Source organism: Orcinus orca, chromosome 5 (assembly GCF_937001465.1).
Source record: "Orcinus orca chromosome 5, mOrcOrc1.1, whole genome shotgun sequence".
Taxonomy (NCBI): Eukaryota; Metazoa; Chordata; class Mammalia; order Artiodactyla; family Delphinidae; genus Orcinus; species Orcinus orca.
Window position 1 is genome coordinate 25,427,407 of NC_064563.1, and position 23,616 is coordinate 25,451,022.

A 23,616-nucleotide genomic window follows, 5' to 3' on the forward strand; every position below is an offset into this window, starting at 1 on the left:
CCCTGCAGTTGGATCTTGAGCTTCTGAGAAAACATCTTTGAGTTTCCCAAAGCTCTCTTGCTTTGGTGATATTGAGGTATTAAGTTTTTAGATGTGAAATTTTTGTTGGAGGAGAAAATGCCTAATGTGCATGGCTGAATCAAATGATATCTCTCGCAAAATAAGCTGGGGCAAGTAGGCTGGGGTATAGAGGAAACAAGTTTGGCCACCCGTTGCTCACTTTTGAAATTACTATAACCACAGTTTATTATTGTTCATTATATTATTCTCTTGTATACATCTGAAAAATTCCATAATTAAGTTCTCTATCCCATTTTAGTAGTAAAAGTTTAAAAAGTCACCAACTACTACAGAAAAACAGAAGAAAACAAACACCTTATGTTCGGATCACACCCAACCAGATAGTTTCTGAAAATTATATCAAAATATATGCAAGAGAAAAAAAAAACTTATCTATATAACCCCACTTTCCTTTCAAGAAAAAGCTGTATATTTGAAGTTAAGAGACAGTCTGAAAAGTGTGATTCTTAAAGTATTCTTTATTAAGATCATTAAAAGTTGTAGAAACAACTTTATATTATAAAGGCACAGGGAGACAGTTCTGATAAAATATTCAAATTAAGCAGTAACTTACAGTACAAAAGACAATTTTAATGCACATACAAACCCCAAATGTCTGATTCAAAAATATTTTACTGCGTCTATTAATGGGCAATGATTAAAAATATAAATTGCTGCTGTATAATAAATATCTGATAGTGAACATCTTGATAGCAAAGTGAACAAAATATTTATTGCTTTTCACATACATATTTTTCCCTGTAATTTTAAATTCCTAATTCTTTTACTATCTTCTCCTCAACTTTTCCAAAGATAAAAGAAATTACACGTAATCTCAAGGGGGAAATGGTAGTTATAAAAAACGACCTCAAGTTGCAATCACTGCTGGCAGTGTTTTCTCACTTCCTGTTCTGCAATCACAATCACTCTTCCCAAAAGTAAGATAAATGTCTGCTAAACCACAGAAAGACAACTCCTCTAATGACTGGCATTCTAAGGTTTGTAATGAATACTTATCAAATATAAAAGGTGCTCCATTTTGAAAATGTGTATTTTATTTGAAGTTTTGAGTAAGAGGCGAATGTTTGACACGTAACTTTACCTACTCCCCTCAAAAGTTTTCCAAAGTTGTAAAGTCAGCTTAGTATGTAATGTACTGATGTATAAAAATTAACCTTACAACGAAGAGATCTTACCCTTCTTCCAGTTTTTAAACTGGGATTAACTTTATTGATTTCCTCCTGCTCTTTTTGTAGCAACCCAGTTGTAGATGGTACAGGTAGAACGTCCATCACAACAGTAAAATAACATGAAAGCATGATCCCAATTTAATGAATGCTCTTTCAACTTAAGAAATACCCATATTGAAGTCTTTGATAATCATTTTAAAGTTACTTAACCGTATGTCACGTTCAGACAGTGTGTAGCAGCTAGTAATGTACCTGGCACAGAGTTGATGCTCAATAAATAGTTGCTGAATGAATGAAAAAGAAAAGAAAAACTTGGCTTTGGTTGTGCATATTTAATCACTTTCTGATTAGAGTAAGGTCAGTCTAGAACTAAATACCGCACACTACACCAAACTTTGCGGTAAACAAAAGTTGTAATTTCAAACAGGAAAATATCACCTACGTTAGTGATAGCCAATTTATATATATATTGTAACTTTAAAAAACAGCCCACAGAAATCTCACACGTTTAACTTTTACCCATAGACTTAAATTTGATGTTTTTTATGGTTAACAATTGGGTAATGAAGATCAAGTTGGACAGACTGGCTAAACCTGTCTGCTTTATAGTAAGAATTATTAGTCCATCAATAAATAAAAAGTTATGATGCCATATTAAACTCAAACAATGACTACCACATTGACTTTTGCAAAACTACCAATGAATAAGAGGTACATCTTTTACATATGTTTGCAAGCAGTAGCTTAACTTTTCAATGTAAAAGAATAATCAGGAAGATATGAATTTAATAATGACAGAGTCGAAGTACTGGAAGTAGGATAGTAAAAATAGGTAGATGACCAATTTTAAAATCTAACCATAGGACTAGGTCTAATATTTCTTTGGCATATGCATTACTATCCTGGAATAGTTAGCATTTAAAAAATACTGTTTTTTTTTTTCCCCTCAATCAAATTAACATCAAGGTATAGATTGCTAGCCTTTTAAGGGACAAAAATGACATTTTGCAACATATGCCAAAGTTCATGTTTAGAGTACACTTATAATTTATTGGCATAGAGGGATGTAACTGTTAAACAACCTTAAATGATCTCATGCAATGGTGAAACCACAGAAAGTGGGAAGAAATGTATTTACATAATAAAATATTCAGCTTTCTGAAAAAACAGTAAACCTGGGAATCCTGCCCTAACGGTAAATGTGTACCTTACAGCACTGAATGAAAACTAGCCCAGACATAAATGAATACCTATAGTAACCTGAATGTGTAAAATTTAATTAAAAACATAAAAATGGGGAAAAAAAAAAACAAACCTACACATGAGAAGGAAAAAGTAGCCTATAAAACAGGCCAATCTAACTTGACATTCAAAGTAAATACAAGAGATTCACAAAATCATGATCATAACGCAAACTAAGTCAAGTACCAAGTACCCTTTGATACACAAGCCAATATAACTATCAGACTCATTTCCAATAGCTTAACAATACTCATTAATCCAGTCAGGCATTCAGGGGGTAAAGCGGTTAACGATAGCTCAAGCCTCCAAAGTGTAAGAACAAACTTATTTGCAGAAGCATCGTGATTTTTTGAAATTATGTCTTACTTTGATGGATATTAACATTAAGATCTATCAGTGCAAGTTTATCATCCTCTGAATGTATTACTTCCAAATTTCATTTTTCCAGATAATTTTTGGTGGTTTCGTTTTAGCCAGTGCTATTTAAATGAAGAAAAGCAAAGAAAACTTCACCATAGACTACCTCACATTGTTACTTAATTGTGCTAGATATTCACGCAGTTCTTTTGCAGCCTGGAATCTGCCATAGCGCTTCTTTGGGTTGGCACACTCATCCAGCAAGGCCTCTAGTCGGCCATCTTTGGCAATTTCACTTGGTGGATCATGAAGCAGTCCTCCAGAGGTGCCACGCCAGGTGGCATGTCTAGATAAGAGGTTCTGACAAACAGCATAATAATTGTGGTCCACAGTGGCACGAGCACAAAGAATTTCTTTTGAAAATGATAAGCAAGCTTCCTTATCACAGTCATCAAATTTGCTTTCATACCATACATCCCAATTTTCAGGTTTATCTGTGAAAAGCGAAAAAGGAGAAAGAGAAAAATACATTTTAAGAGAGTTTTCATTGTTTCCCAAAATGTAACATTTGACTAACACAGTATTTGTTCTTAAAATTGTATAACATTAAACATTAAACACTTAAATATATTAATTTATATACAAACGTTTATTAGGAGTCCACCAATGCCAGGCAGAAGGATCAGAAAAGGTCCCTGCTACTAAAAGGTTCAGCGTAGAGTGAAACTCTCCATGATACAGAGAAAGTGCCACACAGAAGTATGACATAGTGCGACGTGAGTACAGAGGATGCAGTACCTGTGCCTGAGGCTGCAGAAAGCTGCACAGAGGAGAACAACTGATTTAGGTCTTGAAAGATAAGCAAGTCTGAAAAGCAAAGAGGGGATACAGCATGCTAGGCCCACGGTACAGTATGTACGAAGGCATGGATTTAAGGGATTGGTCCGGCTGGTTCAGGAAACAGTAAATTCACTGTGGCTAGAGCATGGGACAGATAACTGAGGAGGAGGTACAGATAAGGCTAGAGAATAGTTTGTACCTTGGATGGTCATGACCATGATTTGTCTAATAGAAATGTAAATCTGGGCTGAAGACTGGAGGGACTAAGATGGTCTAGGAAAAAAAGCCAGACTGTAGAAACATTTGAGAAAAAAATTAACAGGGAAGTGTATGAGTAAAGTCTGAGGTTCTAACTAGATGACAAGATAGACACTATTAACATAATGTTAATATTTTATACATAAATACAGAGTAATATAAAGTAGCTGTAAGGTATTCAGGGGAAAGGTTCATTCAAGAAACTAAAAGGCCACTGTAGCTGAAGCATTAAGTGCAGTGGAGGGACGTTAAAAATGAAGCAGAACAGCTCCAAGTCACACAGATTATTCTCTGGTAAGGAGTTCGAATTTTACTCGAAGAACCATGGGAAGTCATTAAAGGCATTAAGCAAAGGAGTGCTAAGATCAGATTTATGTTTTAAAAAAGGAACTACCTGAATAGAAGGAAACCAAAGGAGGAAAGAATTTCAGGAAGTTGTTACTAATCAGTCACTTCACGAATTTGCCAACTGGGTGGTTGCAGATGGTAATGCAGTCAGGTTTAATGGGTTGAGAAATGAATGGAGGCTGAGGAAGCAGAGACAGGCAGTAAGCAGTACTTTTAAAAATGCTGGGAAAGCAGAAAAGAATCTTATGCATACTTGTTTTGGGGAAGGTAAGAAAAATTGGATTTTAAGGAGGAGGGTAGAAAGTTGAAGATAACTGATGCAACAATTTCTCAAGGAAGGATCTATTCTGTTTGAAAAAAATGAATGTGTATTGTTTTTACTAGTTTAGATGATAAAGGGAAGGACATTGAGGGAGTTGCCACAACAAAATCACAATTTCCCTGTAAAGGTCATTTACAAGAGTTCAGAATAGAGGGTGAATAACTAAATATGGCCTTTTGCAAAGTGTCTATTTAGACAGCCCTACCATGAGACATTTGAAAAGAATTAGCCAGAGCTAAAGTAGCACTGGAGCTCACTGTATGAAATGAGAGAATACAGAAGCTATATTGTATTCATTCAAGGTCAGGAATTAGTTGGTATAAAACTGTAACATGTATTCCAGGAATGCTCACATCAAAAAGAAAAAAAAATTTCAAAAATATTATTTTTATGAATACTGGAATAAAAGTGTTTTAAAGTTTAGGCAAGTTGCACAACTCTGAATATAATAAAACCACTGAATTGTACACTTTGAAAAAGAAAAGCATGGTGTAAGCTGCTACAACATTCACAAATGTAGGAAGAGATAAGTAGGAAATGAAGCACTCCAGAGCATGGTATCCACTCTCCATGAAAGGATGTACATGGCAGGTCAAGAAATAATCAGAAAGTAGTTTGGTGAGTACGGAATCAGATCAAGGCACTGAGAAAAATTAAGTATTTAACAAGATCAAGCTGATGTAAAAAGTATAAACCTAATAGACTGCTGTTACATTCACTGCATTCCGTAGGTGCCACAAATTTTTGGTCTCTTCATCAACAGACCCCCATATGACATGAGGGGATTAAGAATACAAGACCTTCACCATGGAATAACAACCCTTCGGGATTTTTTTTACTAAGTACATTAGTTATAGAACTACAGGCTTTGTCCCTGAAACTTTAAAATTCCTATGACACTTAATTTTCAAAACACTTCAGCCATTGTGCCCACCTATCCTTTGAAGAGCTCATAAATAAACGGAGAGCAAAGTTTTGGATGAGACGTAATAATGTCAAACCAAAGTTAAGAGTTCTGCAGTGCTAGGAATCATCTAAATGGTTAAAAAGAAAAAAAAATCACTGAAGGGACCTCACAGAACAATGAAACACAGAATATCTCTGTAAGAGACTCCACAGAAAAATATGGACTCCACAAAAGCAGTAGAGTCTCTCTGGTGGCCTTTAACTATATAAAAACTTAATTCTGCATTAGATCCTAAACCACAGCATAAAGCATGAAAAAGACGTGTACACACACACACACACACACACACACACACACACACACACACACACACGGTATATCTGTGTCCATTTGAACCTGAAGGATATTTTCTAAATAAGGATAAACTGTGACTAAGAGTACAAGCGTAAGTATAATAAATCAGTATTTGTTTACTGATACTGGTCAAATAAAACAAAGAAAGATGCAAGGTTGCCCTCTAAGGAGAAAATTAAAAGTTTGCTTCACATAAATGTAAACATTATTTTGACACAGAGAAAATCTAAAAGTTATAATACTTACTTTGTCTAATTAACCTTTTGTCAGCAACCAAAACATTTTCAGCATCCACAATGATCACCTTCCCATCTCTAGGACCAACTGCAAAATTGTCAAAGCTGACGTCCAGGAGGTAGAGTGCAAATTCAAAGTCATTGTTTGTCAGCTGCTCTGCTATTTCCATTAATTGCCAAGCGAGGTCAACTCGTTTCTCCCATGGTGCATTAAAGTAACTCCACAGTTCTTCTCCAACATAATTTACAGCCACCATTCTTCCACAAGCTCCAAGATATTTTGCAAATGGCCAACCTTCATCAGATGGAAAACTCTACAAAAGAATTATCTTATTATAAGAGATTCTGATGAAGATATCCTAGGTCTAGCCCAGATCCTCCGTAGGGATTTCTACTAGGTATGAGCTTGGATTTTCTTTTTATATTCAATAGTTCAATAGAGATCAACTTTTTTTTCTTTCTTTCTTGAAGTATAGTTGATTTACATTCAGTTATACATATATACACATTCTTTTTTTAAATATTATTTTCCATTATGGTTTATCTTAGGATACTGAATATAGCTCCCTGTGCTATACAGTAGGATCTTGCTGTTTATCCATTCTATATGTAATAGTTTGCATCTGCTAACCCCAAACTTCCAGTCCATCTCTCCCCCACTCCTTCCCTTCCCCTTGGCAACCACATGTCTGTTCCCAATGTCTGTGAGTAACTTTATTTCTTCTTTAACTCATACCGTTACCATGGATGTGAAAATTTTTAAACAGATTACACTATAAAGCTAAAATAAAGTAAGTCTTTCTTATCAAAATCTCAGAACCAAATTGATCAACAAGACACAAGACACCTTCTTTATTACCAGATCTAAAAGTATGTATGCTTTCCTTTATCTTTTTGACTCCTGTTAAGTACAATCAACCAATCCTTTCTTCTGAATGAACAGGACTACTGTAGGCCTATTAGCCAGCAAGTGTTTACCAGGCACCAGGCACTGTGTTATGCTGGAAGAGTGAACTACACAGTCTCTAAAATAAAAATTTTAGAAGAAAAGACGTGTAACAAACAATAATTCTGTGTGATAAGTGTTAGTTACTAAAAGGTGGTACAGGTCCTAAGAAAGTCTTTAATAGGGGCCTTATCTAGTCCAGAGGAAAGCAGGGGTGGAATTCAAGAAGGATTCTTGGGAAGTATCTTCTATCTATACCCAAAGGTTGGTAAAGAGCAATCTGATAACCTATCAATACAGTCTCTACTCCAAGTACCTCTGGTCCCAAGTTAAGTCTTGCTTCCCTTTCCAATGCCATCACATTGTCTATTCACCTTAACCCAACTTCAAAATTATTTGTTCTCCTAATCTGGGCAAGATTTTCTAATGGATTTTGTAACTACTAGGAAGATTAACATCCTAAAACAAAAATCTTCCAGGATCATCAACAAGTCATTTTCAACCTAAGTAAAATGGCAGGCTTATTCTAAGGTACTCACTCTCCAAAGCTAAAACACCCAACTACAAGATGAGCAATGCAGTGCAAAAGGGTGATAAGTATTGTTTTAAACAACTTTTTGGAAGATCACATGACCAGAGGCGTTTTTTAAGAGAAATTTTTCAGTCTAGTACCTTTCCTTAAGTTGGGGGAAGAAATTATATAAAGATGATGTTTACACAAACTTCAGGGGAAACAAAGCAAAACACTACAGAATATAAATGTAGCCTACTTCTATTGCTAAAAATTGAACAATCTGCATACGAGAGCTGGAGATGAGGCTCTTCTTGGGCCTCTCAAGAAAAGTAAGTAATTTTACCCTGAGCTTTTATAAAATTGACAAAACTCAATACCCTTACATTAAAACTTTTACCAACTTTAAAACAAAAAAGATTTTTAGAACCAAACTTCATCCATAATTACCTATGTTCATTTGTGTTTCCTTTCAACACTATCAATGTACAATAACTGTATTTGTTCTTGGTACATATACCTTTTTTTCTTTTAAATTTTAAGATCTGGAGTTTTGTGATAAAATACTAATTATGTAAATTAAAAATTTAGATATGATAGCATGAATCTTTAAATATAGTAAATGAATTGATTCAATTTTGTTCAGAGACGATATCTACTGATTCTTTAATAATTAGAGGAAAATGCGTTTTTAATTTTATTACCTGAGATTTTAAAATTTCTTGTGGGCAATGGGAAGAGTGACAGATTGCTCATGTCCAATGTGACATGCAAAAACTGCTAACCATATGTTATTTTCAACCTTTCCTCCCAACTTAAAATACCTCCACAAACTTGAAAATTTATTTAGACAAAATGATTACAAAAGATTTAACTATTTCCCAGTATTCATGTATAAAACCTGACATATAAATGAAAGCACTGAAAATACATAAATATGTGAGATTACATAGTTTTGTCATGCAAAAAGTAAATGAAAAAACTCCTCCATACACTATTGGTATATTATTCACATGCCATATTGTAGAACAGATACAAACTTATCTTTGTGAAAATAAAATGGTCTTTGACAACAGGAGAAAAGGGAACCCTGCCAACCTCTGCACATGTACAAATGCCTCCTTGTTTTTGGAGGCTTTCCAACTGGCAAACGACAGTCAGATATACACTTCATTACTCAAGTCCCTCATGGAAGACGATAAAATATATGAACAAATGTCATACTGAGCAACTTTACATTCATACAGTAATTTCTGACAACGTTAACGGAAATCCTGTTATACCTCATTTTAAGAAGAGCACTACAATTCTTTCATACAGTTTGCTACCTAATCTTTTGGAAGAACTTTAACAAATGAATTCACATCACTTGCTCATGAGAAGAATGTTCATTGTGTAGTCAAAATAGTCAGACTTCATTAATGAGAACAGAATTCTATTGAGCATTCTATTGAAAATGCTTCAAGGAAGCCAAAATATTTATAATTTGTATTTAAAACAATTCTGGCTTAGGATCAAATTACCATGATGAAGGAGAGTTTGAGAGACAAACTTTTAAGATGTTACTGCTTGGATTTATTAAATATATCAAGCAATAAGAAACACAACTTCTGACTTCCTGACTACCCAACTTGCACGGTGCACAAAACCACAGTAGCTAAGATAAGAAGTATACTGCTGAGGTCCACATTTTTTTTCTTTAAACAAAATCTTAAAATCAGATTTTCAAACTGCCTAGCACAACAGGCACACAATTTAAAGTAACCTGAAATAAAATGCGTGTATTTCATTTTTATTTCTATTTTTACTTTTTTTTATTGAAGTATAGTTGATTTACAATATTGTGTTAGTTTCAATTGTAAAGCACAGTGATTCAGTTATACATATATATCCTTTTTCAGATTCTTTTCCCTTATAGGTTATTACAAAATATTGTGCATATTTCCCAATGCTATACAGTAGGTCCTTGTTGGTTATCTATTTTATATATAGTAGTGTACACATGTTAATCCGAACCTCCTAATTTATCCCTCGCCCCCCCCTTCCCCTTTGGTAACCATAAGTTTGCTTTCGAAGTCTGTGAGTCTCCTTCTGTTTTGGAAATAAGTTCATTTGTATCTTTTTCTTTTTTTTAAAGATTCCACATACAAGCAATATCAATATGACATTTGTCTTTCTCTGTCTGGCTTACTTCACTTAGTATGATAATCTCTAGGTCCATCCATGTTGCTGCAAATGGCATTATTTCATTCTTTTTTATGGCTGAGTAATATTCCACTGTGTATATATATACATCTTCTTTATCCATTCATCTATTGGGGGACATTTAGGTTGCTTCCACATCTCAGCTATTGTAAATAGTGCTGCAACGAGGGGTACATGTATCTTTTTGACTTTATGGTTTTCTCTGGATATATGCCCAGGAGTAGGATTGCAGGATCATATGGTAACACTTATTAGTTTTTTAAAGAACCTCCATACTGTTCTCCATAGTGGCTGCACCAATTTACATTCCCACCAACAGTGTAGGAGGGTTCCCTTTTCTCCACACCTTCTCCAGCATTTATTGTTTGCAGATTTTTTGATGATGGTCATTCTGACTGGGGTGAGGTGGTACTTCATTACAGTTTTGATTTGCATTTCTCTAATAATTAGTCATGTTGAGCATCTTTTCATGTGCCTTTTGACCATCTGTATGTCTTCTTTGGAGAAATGTCTACTTAGATCTTCTGTCCATTTTTTATTGGGTTGTTTTTTTCTGATATTGAGCTGTATAAGAAAATGTGTGTATTTTACAGGATTATTTACTACTGAAAAAATGTGTACAAACACTTTTCATGTGAAGAAAAGAGACTTTCAACCTGGAATGTTTTAAATTCTAATTGGATTGGAGGCACTCCGATTAACTGTTCAGGGCTTTTCATCAGGCTTGAATGTATATGACATAAAGTGTAGTATGTGAAGTTTTTATAACTATTAGTCTAAGATTACACAAAGGCACATAATAGTTACAAAACAATATATTTACTACTCTATTACTGTTTTTTTTTTTTATATTGGGTGGGTGACTACCCAAAGAAAGTCTACAGAGTATTATTACCAATTTAAAAATTAAAAATGGAAATTTAAGTATCACGTCAAACATGCTTAACTCTAGGATTTAAAGCAACATTAAATGTCTTCACTGTTAATTTACATAATAAAAGGTACTGTGAATATGAAACCTAAGATAAATCATCATGTCTAGGTATCTTTTAGCTTAAAGCCAAGGTTTCGGAAACAAACAAAACCACTAGGATCATCTTCATTTTATGAGAAAATAAAATGAAGGTGACATAAAACATATATCAATAAAGAGAAAATTTATTTTATACTCTTTAAGGTACATAATATTTCATAAAACTTCTATATTTAAAGTGTAAAACAGTATATGAACAGAATAATGGACTTGATATCACAAGTCTAGCTTTTGAGTTTCACCTTCACCTCTGCATCTCACTAGCTGTGTGATGGTGGCAAAGCCAAAACTTTTTAGAGCTTTAGTCTCTTCCTCTGTAAAACTGGAATAATATTTGCCCCATATTCATCAGGGCAATGTAAGATCAAAGAAAAAAGTATGAAATGTACAATTTACTACTGCTTTATAAAGAATTGCTTACCAAAACATTTTTATACTGCCTGTTTAAATCTTCCTATTTATATAAGTCCAGACGTTCATCAATAGAGGTGCTTGTTTGCAAACTGCCTATTGAAAAGGCATCTATAAATAATCAACACCTTCCAAACGTAGCCAAGAAACACTGAACTAGAAATCTATCTTCACTGTCCTCTAGTAGTTTTTAATTTACAAAGGAATGTATAAATTAGTTACCAAACTTTAAAAAGGCTCAATGCTATGAGAAATGTATAGGGCATCCACAAGGACTAAAAATATAAAAAATTTAAAACTTGGTAATATGTATAAACACAGCATTGTAATTTGATTTTCATTTATAATAGGTAAGCACCACAAAATGGCTATTTTATAGCCATTTATTATCTCACAACATTCCATTAAAAGGAATATAACTTTCTAGTTCGCCTAAGAAGGAAATGTGTTACAAGACTGGCTCTTTTTTTTTAAATTCTAAAAGCTGACATAACTATCACATATCTATTGATCAAAACCAAATGTCATGACACTTTATGTGACCAATAAATGGGATGTGAAATCTAAGAATTCTAGATTTGGAGGGTACCTGAGTTGTAAGTACAGTTCAACTTTATCAGCATAGTTTAAGTGATTTGCCTCAAGTCACACAGGTAGTTAAGAGGTGAACTCAGGCTAATACAACCCCTCAATCCAATATCCCTGTTTCAGAAGTTTTCAGATTTTGGAAAGGTGACAGTACGTATATTTCATACTCATATTATGCAATGCCTCAAGGAGAGTCTGGGGTAGCACCTCACAAGAAAACATATTACACTGCAAAAATACTATAAGCTTATTCATCCTAAGTGGGATAAAGCACATAAATTACCTTGTGTTTTCACATTTGTTTGTTTTTAATTTGATGAAACCTACTTTTCTTCAGATTTTTAAATTTGGAATTACAGATAAGGGATTGTAGGTCAACCCACATTTCATTGAGTACTACAAGCAGCTGGAGTAAAGGTAGTGAGACAGTTACTGTAGAATGAAAAAATACAAATCTTGAATTAAAAAATCCTAGATCTAGCCTAACTCCATCATGAAATGCTAAGTAAAGAGCTGTAAATAAAACATAGTCCCTATTCTAAGGAAGGCTTTTTAGCCTGAGTTAGGAAGATGATTATTAAACATGTGTAAGTAATAAATTATGGAATTTGTTGCAAATCACAGAAAAGTATACAATATGTTGGGAAAGAAGAGTAGGGATCTATTTTAGATGGTGTGGTAAAGGGCAGCCTCTCTAAGGAAGTGCCACTTAGGGAGAGATCTAAAGGATGAGTATAATACTACGTAGACTGGGGATGAGGCAGTTTAGAATGCTGGAGGCATATGTTAGAGCCAGAAACTGTCCTCTCAGAACTGAAAAAAAGTCCAAAGCAGCTGCAGTGAAATGAGGAGGGAATTGCTTGAGGTAATGGAGTCTGGAGAGGGAGGTAGGGATCAGACTTCTGTAAGTTGGGACTTACAGAACAAAACACAAATTCCTCAACATGGTCCACATGCCATAAAAAAACAAAGTATGTGTCCAAGCCTTAACATTCAGAAACATCTTACTTACTGGAGTTAGTCAATATCCTGTGGTATATAACATCATTCCGAAAAACAAGTTTTTACAATATCACAATATCCTTTCATCAACAGCCATTGTCCTACCAGATTAATTACATCATTTTATTCTATTATGTCAGAACACAATCCTAAAAAAGGAGATATGGGATGTATAAGAAAAACTGATAGAACAAAGTAAGGTCAGCTCTAAAGAGTTTGTGTTCTATTATCTTTTTCTCTCCTTACATGACCAAAAGTAGTTTGCATACTAAGTTTAAAAGATCTGAATTCCTTTTATACAAAAAACATAAAATATTTTATAGCCATTTATTATCTCACAACATTCCATTAAAAGGAATATAACTTTGCAGTTCGCCTAAGAAGGAAATGTGTTACAAGAATGGCTCTTTTTTTTTAAAGGAGAAAATTCCTAGTAAAAAGACACTGACTTGAAAAAAAAATCCATTAATAGTCAAAACATGCAATCTAAAATCTAGTTAATAGGTTTTCTAAAGAACTGGCATTTCTACACGTACACGCAAATTTAAACTTGAGAACATTTTTAGAAAGTAAATTAACAAAAGCATAGAAAATGCTTAAAGGTTCCATTTGAGCTTCAAAATTATTTTTAAAAGCCAAAATTTGAACAAAATCCCATTGTAGTAACGCATGTTGTAACAGCTGTTCATAGAGATTATTCAAATGCACTGGTGACAGACTAATGTGTTCACAGTTTTGTGAACTGTCTGGAGGGAAAATATAGTAAAATTACTGGGATGATTTAATGGTTACCTAATTTTTGATAAAATTTCTCTAAGACCTCAGCTTCTTAATTTATACTTAATTTATACATCGCAAACACTGTAGAATCTTAATAATCTCAAGATTTTCAAGTCACAGGATATGTTCCATTTATTTCATTAAATAATTTTCTGAATGCCATTTCCACCCACCTAGAATTCCAACAATATTAAGCAATGCCTTGAAAATAGCATGGTTGTGTTATTTCACTGAATATCATGTCCAACAGCTGTATCTAAAATTGGAAACTAACGTCAAAACACATCAAAAACAAAAAATCTACTAAGTTTAACAGAAATAACTCATCTTTTAGAATGAGTAGCTTAAGAAATGCTCTCCCACACCAAAAAAATCACTTGGCCACAAATTTTAAATGTAAAATTTTAAATATTTAACTAGTCTCAACTGACTCTTTCTTACCTCATGAGAACCAGCAACTGTGATCCATGTTTCTAAGTTGAAAGATATACCTAGAAACACTATACTCAAATATTTACTTTCAGTAAAACAAAATGTCAAATAAAGAAAGAAAGAAAAAAAGATATAAGCAGCTTCTTTTGAACCCAATAACCTACATTACTTTCTTTAGTCAAGACCTGATTTCTTTAAAAAGTCTGCCAATAGAACAATACTAACTTCCCCCATTCCCTTTAACTGAATTAACACAGCCCTTCAGAAGTAAAGCAAAATACCTGCTAGGAACATACTATCTCTGCATTAAATACTTGGTGCCTGGTTTTAGATTTGTATTCCCGTTGTCTTAACTATATCATAGCCAAAACAAAACTCTTGGTTCCCCCTACTCCAACAGCCATTCCATCTCTGGGCTTCCTCATCAACAGTTGCTCGGACCAAAAATCCTGGAGGTATCTTATTTTTCTCTTTCCCTCATACTGTAACCAATCCCAATCATCAAGTCCTGTCAGCTATTTCTCCAAAACATATTGGGTCTAACAGCTTTTCATAACCTCAGTTGCAACCACCTTAATACAAACCACCAAGCTTTCTCCTACAAACCAGTGCAAAAGCCTTTCTGATTGATTCCTGTCTTATTTCTTATAACCCATTCTCCACAAATCAGGCCCTACTAAAAACACTTCTACTGTTTCCCAGCGCTCTGAAAACAAAATTCTAAACTCATTAAGCATGTTTCCAAGGCCCTAAGGGATATGGACCTTGACTACTTCTATGATCTTGTGTTCTACCATGCTTTGCTACTCCCATGCTTGATCCTGTTGGGGCCTCTGAATTTTGTCATACCTCTTACTTAAAATCACTCTGCCCTCAGAACTTTGCACCACTGGCGTTTTCTCATCATTCGCACCTCAGCTAAAATGTCACTAAATTCTGACTACCAAATTTAAAATTCTATCCCCAATCCAATTCTCCATCATAGGAATCTGCTTTGTTCTTTTCATAGCATGTAAAATCTAAGATTACCTTGTTCTCTATTTGCTGCCCACATCTAATGCCCCAGAAAGCAAAGACGGCACAAACTGTGCCCTGGCATGTCATCTTTACTGTATCCTAAGGGCATATAGGTCAGTTCCCAGTACTACAGAGCAATGCTACGGAATTCCTGTCAGATCTTTTCAGTTCATAGTTAAAATTCCAAATAAGCACCTTAATTATGAAGACCCTTAAACATCAAACTTACCTCAAATGATAAATCTAACATTCTGTCTCAGAGTCTAAGAATGTCTAGAAATAACCCAGACTTAACCTCTAGTTTTAAAATTATCATTCATCAATGTACTAAACAAAATTATTAAGCTTAATAATGATTTACAGAGAAAAATTAAACTACTTGCTTTGTATTAGTGAATCCTTACGAAAAACCATGTTTCGTACAATATTCACTCTATTCATCATATGGGACAAATCCTTAACCCCCTTTTAATTACTATTCCAAAAAAACTATAGCCTGAAGCAGCAGCTACATAGGTATTTATGATGTGTGTATGTGTATGTAAGGGTGGTGACATTTGAACATTTGCCACAGGAAGAGTAAAATTTACATATTTCTAAGATATCAACACAGTGTACTAAGGAAGTTTACTACAGATGTCTAAAACTGGAATAAGCTTATTTGCAAAGTAATAATATACTGTAAAAAACTTCACAAATAAGGATATTTTGCGTATATTATCTGAATAATCCTATCTCCTGTAAAATAATCCTTTTGGGGCTTCCCTGGTGGCGCAGTGGTTGAGAGTCTGCCTGCTGATGCAGGGGACATGGGTTCGTGCCCCGGTCTGGGAGGATCCCACATGCCGCGGAGCGGCTGGGCCTGTGAGCCATGGCCGCTGAGCCTGCGCGTCCGGAGCCTGTGCTCCGCAACGGGAGAGGCCACAACAGTGAGAGGCCCGCGTACCGCAAAAAAAAAAAAAAATAAATAAATAAATAAAATAATCCTTTCGATCAGTATTAACATTCCCATTTTACTGATTAGAAAAACTCAGGCTCTGAAACATTAAGGGACTTGTTCATTGCCACCCAACAGCTTTGTGGTAGTACAGAACGTTATCTCAATACTGTCCTCACCACACCTCCTGGGCCCCCCCAAACCCCCACCTCCCAAATCTATGGGCAAAATCCCATTTATCCTCAGAATTCAATTCCTCTGTGAAATCTTCCCTGGTATCCATTCTTATGAAGATACACCCAGATGTCCCTCCCTAAATAAGTCATCTGACAGGGTGCACAATATCCTTTTTTTTTGTAGGGTTTATTATGATAGCATAATAATTAATGGTAATTAGTCATTTATATACCTACCTCCTACACAGCTAAGCTACTTAGTAGCTGCCTAGAAAGGTTTCAATCCAAATGCCTTATAACAGACTATTTAGCAAATGAGGAAACAAAATTCAGTTCTTCTGACTCTAAGTCCAGGGCTATGTAAGTCCAAAGAGCTTCTGGGTATTTTACAGATAACTTCCTCCTATAATCTACAAAAAGACATAAAAATTGGATAAAAAATTTGATTACATAATTTAAAACCTTTAAAAGTCTATGACCAGGATGAATAACTATCCTCATCTTACACCAATAATTTACAGTCTCAAGACAGTTTACGATCATGTACTAAAGTTCACTGCATGTATAGGAAAAATGCAGGGCTTATATTCTAAGCCCATGTTAGTTTAATATATACAAAATGAGTGAGTAAAGAAAGAAAACGTGTCAGCATTCTGTGAAGAGTCAGCAGCAATAACTGCAATATAGGAAGTAGACCAGAGACATAAGCCAGAAAATCAGAATAAAAACCAGCCTGATGAGCCACTGAGAAACTGACCACCTATGTCCAGAAAGTAGATCCCCCAAAAGTAAGCTTTCTACCCCCCACCAACATACGTGAGGAATATGTGCTGATGCAAGCAATGGAAATATGAGGGAAAATAGTTCAAAGATTAGACAAAAGTACAGAAAGGATCTCAGAACTAATAATAGTCAAATGATATGAACATATCCAGAAAATAGGCTAGGGTGTCAAATGATTTTGCTCCACTGATCTGGAAGTGGTGCTTTCCTATGGGTGACTGTCTGTTTCTATAATATTTCCAAAATAGAAGTCTCCTTCTTTTTTGGACCTGAGTTACACAGATTTTATTATTTTTGTTTGCTTTGTCAGGAAGCACAATCAAGTGTCAATGAAACCTCAGATAAAAAGCAAGAAAAACAGGAAAAAAAAAACCCTCTAGAGTTAAGCTCATTCATTTATTAGATAAAAAGTGCTCTACTCAAAACTACCTAGTCAAAACCATCTCTGAAGCCTAAATAGGGGAGTGCAGGAGTGTGGTTACTACAGCAGCAGCCAGGAGGAGAGAAGGGGGTAGCCCCTTAAACTGTTGCTTGAAAAGAAATTCCCGTGACAAAGTCTGGAACATCCTTTCCAGGTGCCAATACCCCACAAGACCCTTAGCTACCTTTAGCTCCAGATTTGTTTCCTTTAAAGGCAGTCTCGAATTTTGATTTGTTTTAATCTGATTTCATGTGTGTAAAAATTTGAGGCTAGGAAGACAAGCCTGAAAAAGGACTATCTATCCTGGCCTCCAACCCATAGCAGGGATCAAGTACAAAAACGCCTAACTCCCTTTTATAAGAGCTTAAACCCACCAGTTTAAAGTCAAGCTCAGAAGAATAATTTCTCAAGTCGAGAGTTTGAGAGTCACAGGATGTTGGGGCTGAAAAGAATTTAATCCAATAGTCTTACTTTATAGCTAAGTAAAGGGAGTCCCATAAAAAGTTTATCAACTGGTCCAAAGTAAGACAATTAGATAAATGGCCATAATGTTTTGTTTACATCAAAAACTGCATCTTAGTGCATCTTAAAAGTACATTCTTTTCCTATAGAAATTATTTTTAAGGACAAAAACAACAACATTCACTCAAAGTTTAATTATAAAATTCATCTTGTAGGAATGGAATAAATCAGTGTAATTAAAGATATGGTTGATAATCAGAAGCAAAACTATTTTTAAGGTGATTCATATTCCAAACAAGCTTCAAAACCACTAATCAAATGCATTGGATAATTAAGTCACTTACTTATTTAATATCTAAGCACTCTAATTATTGAGTGCTTACTATGCATGAGGCACTACATAAAATGCTTTCAATGTATTATGTCATTTATAAGAATAGAAATGGAAAGTTTAAAATCTATAGCTTAAACAATGATAGTTACACACTGTAAATATTAAAGAAATCCCATTAAAACCATGATTCAGAAAATTTAAGACAAAGTTCTATAAATATAATAAGACAAATTCCCACCTCCTTGCCCCAAACAACCAAGAGCTTTCTTATTTCTATAAACAAGACCATCTTCACTATCTCCAAGTCATAACGTCAGAGAGACAATTTGGGCCTCAGGAAATCCAGACAGCATTTTTCTCCCTTATACACACAATTTTTATAAATTCAAGGATAAGTAAGTACAAATACTGGTAGAAATTTTATCAATAACAGAAAATATCCTACTATCTTGCCAAATACTTCAACACCTCAATTTCTGACTATTCCAAAAATGCCATACGAATATTACAAAGTTCCTCTCCACATTTTTTTCCAGTAAGATTAGCATACTTGTAATTAAAATATACCTCTGGGTGAAGTAAAAATGTGAAGAGAAAAAGTAGAAAATAAAGATTCTAGCATTATCTTGTTGCTTGATGCTTATAAAAATTTTTTAGAAGATAATTCTATGGCAGAACAACTTTCCTTAGAATTAGATAAGCTGCTGAAGGCTAGTAAAACTATCTAACAATGGGAAGAGAGTTGTACTTCTGTATCATTTCATATTGGGAAATCTATACTACAAATCTGTATAGCCTTACATAGGTAAGGTATGTCCAAAACATATCTTGCAGACATTTAATACCATTCATGTCTCCTTTCAAGGCATAATAGAAACTTCAGTTTGTTACTGTTTCTTAAAATCAGAAGATGCATGTTTAATGGGTTAAATTAATATATACTTTTCATTTTTTTCTTTAGTACCTTATCAAAAGAGATTCTTAAATGTTTATTTTTGGAAGCATGTTTCCTACATGGGAACTTTTCTTAAGAATAGCTTGATGAATTCGATCCAAAAGACTTTTTCTCTCAAGTAGTTAATCTGGGGGCAATATAAGAAAAATCTAGTTTGTTATCAACTGTCCAAAAATTCAATAAGTAGCTCCCTCTCCTGGAAAAAAAAAAAACAGAAAAAAAAAAAAAGCAAGTTCCTCTTCAAGCTATAAAACACACACTTGTACCCTTAAAAATAGTTTTTAAAAATACATGAACCCCAAAATATATAGAGAGCCAAATCTGAGTTTTTCTACCATTATCAATTACTATCCCAATACTACCATAAACAGCTGTTAACAGTTTCACAGAAACCTGTATAAATACTAAAATTGTGTATGTCTGTCTAGCTAACAAAAAGTAATGAACATCATGATGTGACTTAGTGTTTAACAATCTTTGTACTTGACCAAAGAATTTTGAGATTCCTTTCACTTCACTGGTTTTATACTGTCATCAAATTTTAATTATATTGTTCATACTTAACTCATTAGTTTTTACCAAAGATTAAGTGGTTCTATAAAGTAAGTAGCAGCTCTATGAAGACCTTCTATTTAAAATAAGTCTTCTTATTCTACTTGTTTGCTCAACAGTTTAAAAAAAATACCAATGACTGACTGGTATTAAAGACCCCAAATTTGTATTTCACACAGCATGTAAACAGCTATAAAACTAAATTAAAATTTCAAGTTACAAATACCACAGTCAACAATGTTGATACAGATATTTCCTCACATACTGAAAACAAACTCTTATCCTATAACCCACCTAGCCACCTGCTCACTGCAATTGTGTCAAGTAAGCTTAAATTACAAAAATATAACTGATTTTTTAAAAGTTTTTTATCACTAAAGATGAAAACAGAAGAAAAGTTTAAGCGAAGAGTTCATCAGAAAACAAGATATACGTACACTTGACTGTCTCAACTATAAAGTAAACTGAATATACCAAGACAACTTCAAGTTTCAAAAACATGTAAGTTTCCCAAATAAAGCAGATTTACTTTAGTGCAAATCAAATGTCAACGTTTCTCATATTAAAATGCATACATTTATAGAACTGGATATACAACGTTCTTAAAATATTGGTTCTAATATAAGTAGAGTTAACTGATAAAAACCTTTCAATATGAAGCCACTATTTTAGTTGCAGAAAATGTGTATTACTAAGATAGCTCTTTACTAAATTGTTGGGTCCCAGAGAATTTGAGAGACTATCTGCTAAGCAAACCATACTGCTAGAGCTTTCTCCAGGGACTAACCTTGCTAACATAAACATCTATTTCTCACAGAGAAAAAGCAGCTTAAATGGAAAAAAAACTTTCAAATCAAATGTGCGTATCATAAGTATGGACTTAAAATTTAGAGGCTGACTAGTTTTGGAACTACCGAATAATGTAATTTCTTCGAGGAAAGTTTAACCAGTTTTATATACCATTCACTGTTAAAGAGAAGCATTTAATATACAATCTGTACTTTAAATGACCCGTTACATACATCCTAGGACGACTTAAAATTTACTACGGTTTTGTTGGAGGCAAAGTATTTATTTTGTGTTAAAATTATTTGGCTGAACTAATCAAACGATGCTGGCTTCTCTTAGTTAAGCTGGGCAGCGGAGAACTTGAGAAAAGCCAGCAATATAAATGAATACTGCACATTCCTATTGATGCACTTTAGAATTTAAAAAAATGCAACCCTGTAAAAACCCCCCAGCCATCAGTGACATTCTTAGCAGCGCCGAAAGGGCGTGAAGTACTCAAAATTACTTGTGATTAATTCTACGTCATGTTTTTTCCCCTTTGTATTTGAAATACAGCACAACTGTTATGGAAAATGAGCAAGGTAACTTTCCCTGCGGTTATCGGGCTAGATCAAAACCCCAACAGTTGTAACCACTATCCAAGGACACTGCACTAAAGGCGAGTGGGAATGTGGATAAACTCAGCAACTTTTCCCAAGGTAAACACAGTTTTGAGAGGTTCTGTTTTCTTTTTGGCTGTCACCACCAGTAAAAAGATCCCAACCTACTCCCCTAAACGGCTCGTTTGGTTTCAAAATAAAGTCACGAGAGAACCAATAAGTCAGCTAGAAGAGAGATGACTCTCCTTTCCCTGTTTTCTAACCCTGGCCTAACATTTCACCTTCCTGCAGCCAAATTACCGCATGAATAGAGCAGGTCACAGGATCAGGATGAAAATGTCCGTCTTGGCCTTAAAGCCTCGCAGCCCCAAGTCCAACGGGCCTTACTTTTTCCTCTTTCTAATTCCACCCAAAGCACGGCTCGCAGACTGACCCCACCCCGGACCCCGGTGTCCATTCTCTGACCTCATCCTCCCGAGTCTGTCCCCAAATTGGCGGCCCCAATGATGTGCCAGGTGAATGAGCTAAGGAATAAAACAAAGACAGACTTTGGGGCCGAAGTGAGGCCAGCCGCGTGGGGTGCTGAAGACGAGACCAAACGCGGTACAGAAACACTGGAGAACTAAGAAAGGTCCAAGGGCTCGTGAACACACTGCGCCGCGGAAGCGCAAGCTCCGGCGGATCAAAGCAGAAAGGCAGGGAGGAGAGCCGAAAGAAACTCGGCGGAGAGACATTTTGCGAGCGTACAAGACGCGCTCCCTCTGGCGTTGAAGGATCCGCAGTCAGACCCGAGATGCGCCCGCGCCCAGCTGAGAAGAGCAGACTCTCCAGCAGCCGGGTCGCACTCCGCGATCCCTCACAGCGCCAGGGGTCCCCCAAGCGCCGCCCCCTCCCCACGCCCGTCGCCTCGCCTCGCCGCGCCGCGCCGCACCGGGTCCTGACCCGGCGACGGGCGCGGGAGGGGCCGCTTCTCCGGACTCCCGTTCCCCGGGCGGCCCTCCCGGCAGGACGCCCCCGGCCCGGGCTCCGCGCCTACCTGTAGCACCAGCGGCTCGGGGTTGAAGGCCAGGGTCAGCAGCAGCTGCATGCGCTCCGAGTCCTTGAGGTTGCGGAGCAGGAAGCTGCCCGAGTCCTTGGTCTCGGCGTAGCGGCGCACCAGGCGGTCGAGCAAACGCTGCGAGGGGCAGTGCACCAGGTCGGACCAGCCCTCCACCGCCTCCGGCGTGAGCAGCCGCACGTCGCCGTTGAGGCGCGCGAACTCGGTGCGGGGCATGGCCTGGAGCAGGTCGCAGCGGGGCCGGCCGGTGGCCCGCTTGCAGATGCTCTGGTCGAGCTGCGCCAGCTCGCGCTGCGAGCCGAGGCGCTTGAGGACCACTCGGCGGCGGCCGCCCTCACGGGGCTCGCCGTACTGCGCGAAGTAGACGTTCTTCACGTTGAGGAAGTCCAGCAGGCGCAGGCGGCCCCACGCCTCGAACACCACCTGCCCGTTGAGGAAGCGGCGGCACCAGCTCGTGCCGAAGCACGCCGGGCACTTATTGAGCTGCAGGAAGCGCCGGTCGGCCAGCTCGTTGCGCTGCCAAGAGGCGAGCAGCGACGGCGAGTGCAGCACCATCAGCACCAACAGGCTGCCCAGCGCCGCCAGCTTCAGCGAGCGGGACAGGCGGCCCAGCTTCGGAGGCACCAGGCGCCACATCCCGCCCGCCGCCCGTCCGCCCGCTCCCGGAGGGCGAGGGCACCCCCGGGGCGCCCCCGCCGCGCCGAAACCCGGAGAGTGACTGGCAGGGGCCCCCGGGCGAGAAAAGGAGCGAGGGCGCAGGCTGGGGCGGAAGGCGGAGTAGGTGTGTTAAGAAAGAGAGAGAGAGAGACGGGGAGCGGGAAGGAGCCGACCGGAGCAGGCTGCGACTTCTCCCAGTCACTAGTCTCCACAACTCTCGAGCTCCCTCCTCCGAGCTCCCCGCCCTCCGACTCCGGCGGCGCCTCCTCCAAGCCAGTCAAGTTATGCAGCAGCGGGAGGGGGAGGGAGCTCGGGGACCTGACGGCCGCGCGGCCGCGTCCGCCCGTGTGCGCGCACGCGCTCTTGTTGCTTGGGGCGCGAAAGCTGTTGCGCTGGTGGCCGCCCGTCGAGCGAATGGGGTCTAATAAGAGGAAAAGAGGGACTCACGGAAAGGGATGAGAAGCTGGAATGTCTCACATCGAAAAGTAGCAACTGTGTAGGAAGGTGGGAAGGATGAGGTGCCCGCACGTCTCTGACGCCGTATACCCTAGTTCGTGCGCGAAGGCTCTCCTGAGGGAGGGAGAGGGGGGCCGGAGGGCGGGGCTGGCGGGGCGGAGCGAGCGCGTCGTGCACCGCCCGGAAAGCGTAAGCGCGGGCTCCCAGGGGCGGCTTTGGGGGGGGCGGGGCCCGACCCTATGGGGGCGGAGCTCAAGCTTTTTTGGAGGCGGGGTAAACTCGCGAGCTCCTGTGCTGTAATTACTTTTAGCAACAGTTACTCTTTTATGATTGTTGACTTTTACTGGGGCCTGTTTTTGCCATTGTGGAAACAGTCTTCTAAGGGGTAAAAAAAAAAAA

At 37.4% G+C, this 23,616-nt stretch overlaps 1 protein-coding gene across 1 annotated transcript; it reads right to left on the minus strand.

Moving 5' to 3' along the window:
* Window positions 1-519: 519 nt before the first annotated feature.
* On the minus strand, window positions 520-23,285 carry DIPK2A (divergent protein kinase domain 2A). The gene is made up of 3 exons (XM_004278208.3): window positions 22,084-23,285; window positions 6,125-6,428; window positions 520-3,343 (listed from the first exon to the last, which is right to left on the minus strand). The coding sequence occupies exons 1-3, from the start codon at window positions 22,738-22,740 to the stop codon at window positions 3,012-3,014; spliced, it is 1,293 nt and encodes a 430-aa protein (XP_004278256.1). The 5' UTR covers window positions 22,741-23,285; the 3' UTR covers window positions 520-3,011.
* Window positions 23,286-23,616: the final 331 nt, after the last annotated feature.

What these genes read in the sequence shown, in the direction of transcription:
- DIPK2A (XM_004278208.3), bottom strand. Translation starts at nt 22,740, where the DNA reads ATGTGGCGCCTGGTGCCTCCGAAGCTGGGCCGCCTGTCCCGCTCGCTG. An exon ending in CCGAGCCGCTGGTGCTACAG is followed by an intron (nt 6,429 to 22,083) that starts GTAGGCGCGGAG and finishes ATTCTTTTGTAG; the next exon opens with AGTTTTCCATCTGATGAAGG. An exon ending in CAAAAGGTTAATTAGACAAA is followed by an intron (nt 3,344 to 6,124) that starts GTAAGTATTATA and finishes CGCTTTTCACAG; the next exon opens with ATAAACCTGAAAATTGGGAT.